This window comes from Pocillopora verrucosa, chromosome 11, assembly GCF_036669915.1.
Source record: "Pocillopora verrucosa isolate sample1 chromosome 11, ASM3666991v2, whole genome shotgun sequence".
NCBI classification, from domain to species: Eukaryota; Metazoa; Cnidaria; class Anthozoa; order Scleractinia; family Pocilloporidae; genus Pocillopora; species Pocillopora verrucosa.
This window is the reverse complement of record NC_089322.1, coordinates 20,421,655-20,434,583: the sequence shown is the minus strand read 5'-3', so window position 1 is coordinate 20,434,583 and position 12,929 is coordinate 20,421,655. Positions and strand designations below refer to the sequence as shown.

The 12,929-nt window shown below is 39.1% G+C and overlaps 2 protein-coding genes across 2 annotated transcripts; one reads left to right on the top strand and one right to left on the bottom strand.

The window, feature by feature from the left end:
* Positions 1 to 345: 345 nt before the first annotated feature.
* Positions 346 to 1,485, bottom strand: LOC131772839 (RYamide receptor-like). The gene has a single exon (XM_059088798.1). The coding sequence runs from the start codon at positions 1,483 to 1,485 to the stop codon at positions 346 to 348; it is 1,140 nt and encodes a 379-aa protein (XP_058944781.1).
* Positions 1,486 to 3,858: 2,373 nt separating this feature from the next.
* On the top strand, positions 3,859 to 9,671 carry LOC131772876 (uncharacterized). Its single transcript, XM_059088836.2, has 6 exons — positions 3,859 to 4,260; positions 5,535 to 5,747; positions 6,662 to 6,935; positions 7,632 to 7,767; positions 8,418 to 8,680; positions 9,125 to 9,671. Exons 1-6 carry the CDS (start codon positions 3,884 to 3,886, stop codon positions 9,431 to 9,433), a joined length of 1,572 nt encoding a protein of 523 aa, XP_058944819.2. The 5' UTR covers positions 3,859 to 3,883; the 3' UTR covers positions 9,434 to 9,671.
* The last annotated feature ends 3,258 nt before the right edge of the window (positions 9,672 to 12,929 follow it).

The window sequence follows — 12,929 nt, the reverse complement described above, 5'->3', positions numbered from 1 at the left end:
TTTAGTTGCATTCTTCGTGCACAAAAAAGGCAAGAAAGTTACGTCCGTGTTTTAACGAATTTTACCCTCTCTGGCAGAAATTCCCTTAGTTCTAACACTAGACTGCCTTTAGGCAATGTTAGATTTTTGCTGTTTCTTTTCATTATAATACGATAACCGAAGACATTAAATGCAATAAAACAAGAAATCATCTTTATCAGTTTGATCAAAAGCGGTTGAATATACTTTGGTAGTACTACGAGCCATTATCCGGGTAATGAGCTCCTACGTTAATCAGTATGGATCGCGTTTATCATCCAAAATGCCTCTGTTTAGCATCGCAGCTTCAGTTTTAATTCATCGAGCTTAGTTTTCTGTTTCCACTACCTCGCTGTAGTAAGATAACTGTACGGGAGAGAATGGACGGAGCTGTGTATCGTTTTTTGTAGGGCTCAAATCGTACAGTCTTCCTCGACCTTTTGCTATTCTCTCTATAACACTCTCCAAAGTTTTGAATCTTAGCACGTCCGTTTTAGCTTCCCTGTTATTCTCAACTTTTCCTTTCTTACAAATGCACCACTGCTTTATATTTCTCCCACAATTCCGTAATTTGAAGAACTCTGCTCTGAATCTCCTGTCTAAAACAATTTGAATGCAAGGATTGAAAGCGCAGTTCGCATGCGCAATAAATGCAATAAGTAAGGACCAATGGGGAGCCAGGTTTCTTGTCACATTTGGTTCGAAAACCGTGCACATGCCAAGCACGTGAGCAGGAAGCCAGCATAATGCATATGTTGCTATGAGTGCGATTAGCAAGCGGATGGTGCGGCGTTTGGTTTTCTCGGCAGCTCGTCGATGGATACTATGAATATTTCCTGGAATGGTTCGAAACCACAGCTTTCGTCCCATGAGAGCGTACAAAGTTGCCATAAAAACGAGAGGAAACCCGTATAAGAAAACAAAGATTAATGAAACATGAAGTTCCATAACGACATGGTTGAGGACCAAGTAAACGCATCGATGCTGCTGACCAGATACCGTCTTGACACCGAACATGGCAAGATAAGGAGAGGTGAAAACCATAGACAGGAGCCAAATAACGAGCGAAATAAATTTGGTATATCTTATCATCACAGCTCTCCTTATGGGGAACAAGATAACATTCACCTGGTCCAGCGAGATGGCTATCAGGCTCAGAATGGAAGCTGTAGTGGAGATGGCGTCCGTATAATGTAAAAGTCTGCAAGAAACTTGACCGAGCATTCCTGGAAACCAAGCGTCTACGGCGAAGAGATACCGCAGAGCCTGCGGTATAATGAAGACAGCTACAAGAAGATTAGCGGCAGCCATGTTAGCGAAGAAGTAGGTGATGGTTGTTCTCATTACAGGTTTTTTGAGAACAAGGAAAATAATGAAAATGTTTGCGGTCAGTGCTACTGAAAAGATGGTCACATAGCCAGATGTAAACAAGGACACAGCAACCAAACTAAACGGAAGATTCATCATGTTAGCTTCCCAATTCCACCAATGGCTGCAAATAAAATCAGATAATAATGCTTTAAAATTTCTGCAGGAAAATTGTTATGATTTGATTTTGATTAGAATACGTTCTCTGGCTAACGCAAGGTTGGTAAGCAGTAAAAAGGAATACTCTCATGTCGCCTAAAAATTGAACTTTATACACACAGTTCCTTTGCATTACTCCAGACTGTCTTAGTCAGCCATGCGATCTGCTTTAACCCCGAAGAGTGACAAGCATCTAATTGACTGTTAAAATCAACTGGCGCGCAAGAGAAGAAGGGAAAGCAAAAAATCATTTCACACTCGTAATAGAGAGTAAACGTGTAAGCTTCCGGAGGTCGCAGCTCTAGTGGATTTTCGGGCGCTCGATGAAATTAAAGGCCGCAAAATCACGAAAACAGCTTCCTCGAGCTTGTTATTGTTCCTTCCGTAGTTTCGCCGCTCAAAACTCCTACAAAATAGCCAGCTTTGCAGGCCATGTACCCGTGGAAATATGTTTTCACTTAATTACGTTCTACATCATAGAGTAATAAAGTATGAAAAGCTCGTAGATCTTCATTTCATAAGTGAATTTCTGCAACAATGCAGATCTTTTTTAAACTAATGGAAACTTAAACCTTGGCATAGAGCCTAGATACGACCAGCTTTTAATATTCGACTGTGAATTAATTTTAATTCCACTTACCGATAACTTTTCCCCACGGTTTCGTGCGATTTTGATTTGCTTTTTTATGTAAAAAATATCATACAAGGTATATTTTCGATTGCAAACAGCAACTAAAGCTCTCCGTAAGATCTGGGCGTCTTTCCCGGAGACTAAAATCTATCGAATGCCTTTAATATGCTAATTATTTCCACAAACATCCGGCAAAGCAATTTTGGACTGTATCTCGTTTAAGATAATTTATAGCTCACATTTTCGGCGGAAGTGTAAAAGATGGAAATTTATCCGTTCTTTATAAAATAACGGAGATAATACCAGCGTCTTGATTGGTCAAAAACCTATCATTCATTGCACCGGTAAACCCATTGAAAATTAAAGTTTAGTAGACCGCACTCCGACTCGTGATTTATTAACAAAATTTTACCGTATCCTCTCAACATCAAAGTGGGTTATTACCCCAGTAAAGCGATGGAAAGTACGTGCAGTATATTGCTAATTTAGTTTTGCCAGTAGGCATATCTATGCGCTACCAACAGATAGTCTTTGGCGATTTAGAAATTAAAATATATTGTAGTAACATGCTTTTTACTGTTTCCATACGTGCAACATAACTTTCCACTCCCCTTAAGAAATTAATTTTATGGTTCGTTCAATTTGTCATTTATTCATGTCTCGATAGGTTCTCGAATAGCACTTTTAAATTTGTGGTTTCCTGAAAAAATATTTAACGACCGGAAAATATCCACGTTCCTTCAAGGCATATTGCTTCACTATCATTACAACGCTTTAGCTGTGTTATTCATAGTTTTTTTCATACAATCCACCGAAGTTCATACTTCTGAGAACTTGAAACTGTCACTTATTTAGATCACGCTCACTTCATTCGTAGGTTATCTTATAAGATCTTTTCAGTAATTCTCCTTACTGTCTGCCGTACAATTCTTATGATGTTACTTTGGAGAATTTGGTATTGGATCAACTAATACTTCCCCAAGTGATATTTTTCTTTATTATCATCACTTGTATGCTTGAATTTTTACTAAAACTGTGCGAGAAATTCTCTCTTAGTCACTCATGGGAGTTAAAAGGTTTAAAGTTAAGGCTATGGCTAATGTACGGAACTTTTTGTTATGCACGTGAGAACAACGTTATTTGGAAGAATTCCGGAAGTAAAATCAATGAAAACACAACTTATTCTCTACATCCTGCCTCCGAGCTTTAGTTAGCTTATTAATCAAAAGGATGCTCACTCAATTATTTTTATCAGCGTCATTTTTTCAAATAAATGGCAAAGTATTAGTTGCAGTATACATTGCAGGCGAGCTTGCCAAAGGTATCTTGCAAAACCACACGTGCACACACAGCCCAAGCTCCAGCTGTGAGACGATTATCTTGCGTGATAGGCGTCGTGTCATTATAGCAATATTTACGACCGCTACTTGAAATAAAAAATAGCAGTCAAATCCTCAATAAAAAGACCTCACCTTACTTTCACAGAGCATCGCTTGTTGCCTTTTTTTTTTTACAAAGTAAGTAGTCAGACAACAAGCGATGCGATGTGGAAGAAAGGCGAGGCATTGTTATAAAGAATTTATTCGATTCCTATGACGTGTATGCGTGACGAGTCTTAAATTTCAAACCATTCTATTTTCGGAGCTGAGCGGTAACACTATCTGCGCCGGCCAAGACTTCTATCTCTTCTTCAATCGCTTTTGTCCGATGTTAATTAAGATGTCCTCGGTCACATTTTTACTGATCTGTTGTCTGTTTTTCTTTCTCGAGTTTGTAAGCTCCCTCGAATGCTCCAGCAACTCGCAGGAAGCGGATTACGAACCGTTCCCTCGAAATGTCACCCCGACAGAATTTCATACTCGCATGGAGATTACTTTAAGTCACCGAAATGCCACGTACTTTGTAAACGAGAGATACGATGCAGCAAAAGAGAGAGGGGCCTTTACATTGTTGGCGGAGGAGTACGATTGGGAAACGTATTACGATAAAAGCGAGAATGAAATCGCAAATTTATATCTCCCCATCTCAGAAGACGAAGAAGAAAAATTGAATTTATACATAAATGCGTGCAAGAGTTTCGCATGGTAAGTTCATTAATTACATCGTAAGAGGACATGTCCGAATTCATCATCAGTGGAGATGACTTTAAGGTATCCTTGAGATCTTTGAGGCAATACTCAGATACTTATACGTTCCACAGTAATTTACTTAAATGAAAATTTTGTGGATTAAATCGCCTGATATAGATCTGGAATTAATATTTTTTTATATTTTTAATATTTGAATGTTTTTTTGGAAGATTTTGCCAGAAACTCATGATTTTAGTAAAACAATTTCCTTTGTTTCGCAATGTTTTGGGCAACTGGGCGTGACGGAGATATGATCGTGTCACAATCTATTGAACACATCATTACAAGAGGTTGAAATCTGATAATTTATCATGTATTCATACTCAAGTCTGTTTCATTCAGTGTACTCTTTGATTTGTTACCTCAGCGACTTCGATGCATGTTAGCTACCACGGCTTTCGAGGGAGAGATTAAGGTCCTCTCAACGTTAAGTCTACGTAGCAGGTGGTTTTGGGAGCCCCCATAAAAAGTTCCAGCTGGGCAGGCTAGCTATCGATGGACGTGAAAAAAAATTGACAAAAAAGCATAATCTCTTGCAGAGGCTCTCTTTTTATTTTTGTCATTTTTTTCTTTTTCTTTTTTATCATTATCAGTAACATTACCGTTATCGTTATCGTCATCGTTATTGTTATTGTTATAGTTATAGATATATATCATTATCGTCATTTTTATCGTTATAGTTATAAATATATATTGTTATTGTCATCGTTATAGTTATCGTTATCGTTATCGTTTTCGTTAGCGTTATCGTTATAGTAATAGTTATCACTGTCACTGTCGCCATCGTCATAATTCCCATCATTATCCGAGTATGCCTGTGTCATGCACTGAATAATATCATCTTTTTCTTTCAAATCACCAGGCTTTACACTTACCATCTTCATTTACATAATCATTGCACAGAAACATAACATATCGACACTCCTATCCTACAGTATGCAGGAAGTTTGTCACCATGGACCTAGATAAACGACCTAGCCTGCCACAAGCCTCTTACAGCTCGGTGGTAGAGCGTCTAACTTACTCATCGGGAGGTCGTAAGTTCAGCTCCTATTGGGAACACCCAGGGTGCTTTTTCTCCCAGTATGTCTGAGCCGTTAATTGAGCAACATTATCTTTCACCACATTATCCTGATTATCGTCATCATTATTATTATCATAATCATCATCCTCATTATCATTATTAATTAGTATTAATATTTTGTTGTGGTTATCTGGGCTTTTTGTAGGACACAGGAGAGATATGATCGATACAGATGCCGTTTTCCTCAAAACGAAAGTTCCTTGAAGTTGATTGCAGACGCTTGCAGCGCGACTGTCGTATTAGACCTCGTGTACAAAAATAAAACACAAAATGCCAGATACCTCGGGCGAAAAATCGTGCGGAATATTCTAGTCCAAGGGTGGAGAATTTGCAAGAATGAGACTGCTATGGACTATTGGTCAGTTTGTTTGTTTTTTTTCATGTTATTGTTGTTATTGATTTAAGGAGAGCAAATTATTTGTCAGCTCCCCCCCCCCCCCCACCTCACCCGGCTTCCATATAGGAAATGAGAGATGGGTCCATCACCCTTAGTTTCTCTGTTTCGTTACCCTTGTTACAGTCTTAAGCAGCCATCTTCGTTTTCTTTATCAGCCAAAATTTGCTTTTATGAATCCTTTTCAAAGCAGTTTCTTCGCGTATTTTAACAAGTAATCTGACTGAAAATTAAAAATGTTATCAACAGACTGCAAAGTCCGAAAATTTGAGGTTCACATTAGATCGTCCCAACCTCGTAACAAATTTAAAATATAGCTGTCCTTACCTCGTTTTCATTAACATGATTTACTTTTGACGTCATATCCGCTAAACTAAGTAACCTAGTCTCATTAGACTGCGAAAATGGCAGTTGTCGAAAAAATATGAAGATACGGAATTAACCCCTTAACTTCCAAGATCTCATTAGTAACTCTCCCTACTGTCTGCTGTGCAGTTCTTGTGATGTTAGTTTGGAGAATTGGGTATTGAATCAACTCATAATCCCCTAATTGATATTTTTCTTTATTCTCATCACTTGTGTGCTTGATATTGTATTGATATTGTGATGAGAAATTTTGTGTTGGTCGAAGGATTAAGGACCAACATAATCCTTTCCCTATGTATACCTGGAAATTCGAAAGACTGCTATTCCTAAGGGCCGTAATTCTAATTTTATTGAATCTATGGCGGCTCAGCTTCGTCTCTCCCACAGTCCTGCTTAACTGTAATAAAAACTGATTGAGTGAACCTCAGATGGCGCGTTGAGGTAAAAGAAAAGGATGAGTTAAAGAACTGAATAAAGGCCCCTGTTAAAATGTGCTTCTTGATTTCTTTCAGGTTCTCTGTTAAAGGCTGGTCACACACGTCTGGGAACGCCTCCGTCCCAGTCCTCATAGAAGCGCGGCCTCAGAGCGCCATGAACCTTTCGGGAGGAATTATACACTCATACAGTTTTATTGACTTTTTCTTTGACGAACCTGAGTTTCAAGCGCAAAGAGAAATCTGGTGCCGAGGAGCCATCCGTCCACCTCCTTTACCAAAACTTCCAAGTAGATTTGATGTCAATTTGGAGCGGGTGACCTCAGAATCCACTCGAGTTTGGAGTGTGCAGGTAGTTACAAGAGTTATTATTTCGAAAGAGAAAGATAATCGTTTGTCTCACGATGTGGTCACTTCGGATGTGGTTTGCGACGCTCGACTGCATACTGCTAGTCTTTCTCAGGTGACGATAGCTGATTGAGGTGACGCGTAGTCAATCGACCTCATCGCCTGAAGAAGACTAGCAGTATGCAGTCGTAACGTCACGAACCACATCCGTAGTGACCACATCGTGAGACAAACGATTTTGTTACATACATAGACTTTCACTCAACAAAACGAGCACTGTGATTGGTTGATTCTTGGTCATGTGCCCCTGATCAAATTCAAATGTATCCCGACCGGAATGCAATTGCGCAGTTGTTGCCCGCGCGCCGAGTACAAAAGCACGTGATCAGTGCATGACTAAGTTAAAAACGGCGTGATCTTCAGGACGGGCTCACGTCTGCCTGAATGTGAATAAAAAGTTGTGCCGTCTTTGTTTTTTCGTTTTTACCATAAGATTGTTTAAGGGAAAGTCTAAATATATAACAAAGCACTTAATATATGGTCCCTCGGGAAATTAGTTTGTTTTGTTTTCCCTCGAGTCCTAATGTTTCCCTCGACTTCGTCTCGGTGAATAACCTCTATCTACTTTACGACAAGAGTAATTGTGGTGTATAATGCATGCGCAGTGATGACGATACTTGTTTTTCGTCCATGCCCAAAGGAATACTACGACCTCGATAAACACCTCTATAGAAAAGACTCAGATGGTGACCCGAATCAAACGACGAAGACTGGGGCGGGAATCGATATCCAGGATGGAACGACAATGAAAAGTACCTTTTACAACAAAGAGACAGGTAAAAGGTTGTTAAGCGAGAGCTGATAATTTGCTAAGCGACTCTTTCGGTTATTTTCATCATTGATCATCATCGTTGTCAAGGTTATCACTCGTTTCCTCCTCTGAGGAAAGTCACATCATGAGTTTACGTTTCCGCTCTTCCTAAGAATTGTCTTCACTCTCTCTCGCTCCTGCAAGGTGTCGTGAAACCAAAGACCAGGGTAATTACAACAGCGGCCAATTAGAAGAATGATAAACATCAGCGAGAGCCAGTGAACTCTCAAAAGAAAGTAACAGGAGTTTAGGGTGGGAAAACGAAAATGACTCAGTCGCGACCAAAGTTGCAATTTTGATTCTGATTGGATGAGATGGTGGGGTGACTTCCTAAACCAATCCGAGAGAATAATGAGGCAAAAGCAATGCAATGGCGTATTACTTTTAACAAGCTAATGAAATCTGCTAAAATGCTTAGGTGCTAATCAGGTCTATGTTAATGAATATCAGAGCAGTCGTGCTCGGCTTGCTGGTCTATTTTCTCCCCAGTGTTTGCCGTTTTATGCCCAATTTTTTATTCAATTTGAAGGGCGGTATTTATTATAATCCACAATGATAAGTAGCTGGGCAGTGAAAACCCATTGAAGTGAAATTTCGAATTGCTCTTCACTTAAGGTAAATGCAACGAGCAAAAATTAGATTCTACAACACCAAAGTTGAAATTTGAAGAGGACAACGCAATATTCGACACACCGTTTGGTATAATAGCGCTGTTTAAGGATCCAGATGCAAAGCCAGTTTACCAGGGGAGGGGTGTGGCGCGTGGTATCAAGTGTGACGTGTGGCGACAGATACGAATTGACTGGCCCAGAAATGCTCAAGCAAATACGATATGGAGATGGTTCTTTACAGAGAAGGAAGGTGAAGAATCACTATTGGTAAGAATACTTACTATAAAATCTTGTGATTTTTTTTTTATCTCGGGAGGCACAATGCGTTTCTATCTTCTGGTAGGGGAATGGAAAAACATATGACACCCACATTTTTTCGACAGAGGCGTGTCACGCTCTAGTTCATAAGATTACGTGACAAATTACATCGCCATCTTGAATGCAAATCCTACACTCTGATTAGTCCATTCAGTTCTCTCTATTGATGTTTTCTGTTCTCTGAATGGCATAACCCCTGAACTCAACCGATGAAAAGCTGTGAAAAACCAATCGGGACTTGGTCCCTCTTAGTTTCTTGCGCTTGAGGCCATCTACATATTGTCACTATGAATTTTCATTGCTTTATACAGAGTCCAGCAGGACTGGTATACGTATATACTGTATGTCAAAACTAAGTACGTATGTTCACTTAGTTTCTTCCTTTGTCTTAAGGTGCCTGTCAGACTAGAGATAGAAGGGGAGACAGCGATCAACTCCACCGATAGCGTTGAAATAGAGTTTAACCTCAACTTCAACTCGTTTGAAAGTCGTTATGCGACTAAAAACGCGTTCAGCTCATCGGTAATTTGCCCTCAGGAGCCATCAACGGAGAAGCAAAAAGGACTCTCCTCAGGAGGGGTGACTGGGGTAGCGATTGGATGCATTGTTTTGGGTCTGTGCCTTGGAAGCTTGGTAGTTTATCTTTGGTTTAAGAAAAGAGTACTAAGCAGAATGGGACCTCCACCCATGAAATTTCCCTGAGCAAATTCACATTGTATCACTTTATGAACGGTCGTTGTCAAGAGATGATAATCTGCTCTTGTTGTTGTTTATCTTAGACCGTGAGCCATGGAAACAAACTTAGGTAATTTTAGAGGAAATTGTTAGAAGAACTACTCCAGAATTCCATGAAAAAAAACCCCAATATTTTAGCCCTTTAGCCTTATTTTTGGTATTATTAAAACTACACGGTGTATTTGCTTTCTTTTGCGCGATTTCTATGTTTACTGAAGAGTGATGAGGGACGGGCGGGTCATAACTTATCGCCGTGGGGAGGGGAGCGGTGTATTTCGGTTGTGAAAACTGTCCGGCTTTATTTAAGCGCAAATTTGGCCAGAAACACATTTGTCAGTTTACTTAAATGCTCTGTTTTATCTAATCTGTCTTATGTAAAGGAAAGGACTTTGAAATCATAAGTTCTGTTCAGGAATTTGAGACTATTCGTTTTGTTACGTAACAACCTTTTTTCGAAGACGTTTTGGACATAACCATAACACCTTATCACGGTTACGTAAGCAAGGAAAATTTCTTTCGAACACAGATGCTTATAATTGTTTTCTTAATATTCCAATGAAAAGGAATGAAAAGCAATGAAATCCCAGAACAACTTGCTCTTTAACCAAATCTGAGTGATGCGTCGCGGAAGCATGACAACAATATATCGATAGAATCAGTGGCGTTTCTAACAAAAATGTATGATTCATATAAAATATATCTTAAGAGCACGCAAGAACATTCGCTTAGGGCAAAAATTGTCCACAGACTATTCGTTGCTTGCCAAAGGTTAAAATTAAATTACATAAAATGTGAGCATTGATAAAAGTGTAACATCATTTACATTACCACAAATGAGCAAATAGTGTTTCCTCTATGAACTAAAGCAACGTTTTCCAATAATGAATTCAACCTTATTCTTGCATAACACGGGTAGAAAGCTCATCGTGGAGATTAAAATTCTTTCTCTTCCTTTCCTTTTCCCATCCTGGTCGCCAGTAAACCCAAAAGGTACCATTTTCTTCCGACAAACCAACAGAACGTGCTCGCCGTCGCTCTAAAGGGGGGATCAACCGGATCCTTGCCAACGTATTTCTTGCTTGCTGTTCGTACATGTCTTTGGGGTACAGTTCATCGGTACTTGGAGCTGGATATGCTGATGCTAGCGACCTACTTGGTGAACTCCCCATTCAAATACCGCTAAATACTGCTACTGGAATTTAATTTCGGATATATGCTCGTGGCGTCTTCCTCCGGCCCCAGATTACACTCTCTAAGCGGTTGAATCAGTCAGCTTGTTGTTTAAAAGATGTTTGTCACAGATTGTCACAGCTTGTTGTTTTAAAATCTTTGTCACAGATTGTTTTAGCAACACTTTCTGTTGTTGCCACGGCAAATTACTCGTTTACATGGGATGTTTAGTGTTTAGGAACTCTGGTGTGGTTCATACGTCACCAAAGTGGCAAACAGTGTTCTATTGATAGTATTGTCATGGAAGCAAATTAAGCAGACAGGAAAGAGATAATTGCTTGTTTCTGCGAAGTGGGGAGTTTTCTTTTGCCATGCGAAAGGTAAGCAATGCACCAGATGTTCACCAATAGGTGTCCAAAGTGAATCTCGATTATATAAAACTCAGAAAAAACCCAACCGTTAGTCCATCATTTATTCATGTTTTATTTTTTTGGAAAATTATGAAAGTCACGACAATTCGCAAACTGTACGTTTTTTTTCTAAACTATTCCGTAGTTCATTGTTTATTATATAAGTATTCACCTTAACGGCTAAGTCAATTAAATCTTCATTGAAATAGTTTTCTTTCTGGTCATGCAATCGTACTCTAATTTAAAGATAATTTGATTCTATCTACTGAATGATAATGTGGACCACAAGGCGCTAGTCGAAAGCTGACGTTTCGAGCGTCAACCCTTTCAGGTCAGAGTGAAGGGGTTACGTACAACAGACGTAGGGCTAACGATCGAAACGTCAGCTTATGAAACTATTTACGGTGAATTTATTATACCCCACTGACACAGCACCACGGTTTCTTTAAAAACTTATCCCTTTGTATCCGAGCATGCATTTGTTTTAAGATCGTAGCAAACCATAAAAAAAAAATGTTAAAAGACAGTCTGATTTCATCAAAAAGGGATATTTCTGACGTCGATCGATTTCAACACGCTCACGAACAAAATCTAAAGGATAAAAAGTTAACATCATAATTACCTTGGATCAAGAGAAGATTTCGTTTCATTTACGTAAAATAACAACCAGTTTAACCCATAACGTTTTGTTTAGTTAAGAGAAGATTATGGAGCTGGGCGGCGGTGACGGCAATGAGGACGTACTTGGCAAACAAAATATGTAATTAAAGGCTCAAAAGCGTAGCTCATTCGTTTTGAATCTTCATACATTTCTTAACCTTCCTCTGCAATTCACCAATATTTATGTGGTCCGAGAATGGAATCCACTATGGAAAGTTACTTAAGTTTGCATGATTTGGAACTCAACGCAACCCGTATGCGTTAAGTTGAGGTAAAGGCGTGGCGGTTCGAATCGCATCGAATGTCGCACGGAATATTAGCAGGTTATCACACTATTTTTCGGTGCTACTTATTGTTTGTCTCGTAGCGTACTACAGAAACATCTCACAATCATTTCAGAACAGTGCGTGAGCTTTACCTTGCAGAAATGTCTTAATAGGAGTGATCGGCGCATCATGAAAATTCATTCATGAGATTGAATCAGAGAATTATTCCCTGTAGATCCGAAGATATATTTTTTCTCAGTTGTAACCGTGACACTACAACAGATGATAAACACCTCAAAATAATTTCACAGTGGTGTCTCCGGCACGTAATTGAAAAAAAAAAACTTTTTCCTCACAGAAATATCCAAATAAGTTTGATCTGCACATCGTAGATGAAGAAAAATTTTATTTATTCGAAAAGAGATCATTTTACCATTTCAATCAGTAACAAATTCTCAATAAAGCCGCTAAATTTGCGAAGCGAGCGAGGTCCGAATTACGACATGTTGAGTTCAACAGGGCGGCGCCATTCGATGGAATGGTGGAATGGCAGAATATTCGCAATGCGGAATACCTTGTTTTATGAAACAAAAGTCTGACAAATATGGACTACAATGAAATTAGAAAATGATTTAAAATTAACAGGCAAATCAAAATTAAAAGGAGGCTGCTGTCATCATTATTGGAGCCTAAGGATAGACCAAAAGAGGAACAGTGAGGTTCTTGAGCCAGCCTCTTTAAGTTGCCATCATCATTATTATTGTTATTATTAATATGATTATTTGTAACCAATTAATCATTGGTTTAGTGTCAAGTATTCACTATATTCTTGAATCATCTTTCTCTTGTGGATCAGCGCCTCATAAGTATGTGGGATGCAGCAGGTTTTCTGTCTTGCATGCGAGACAACTCCTCTGTAAAGTTACCTAATAGCATTATCATACAACCTCCGGTTCT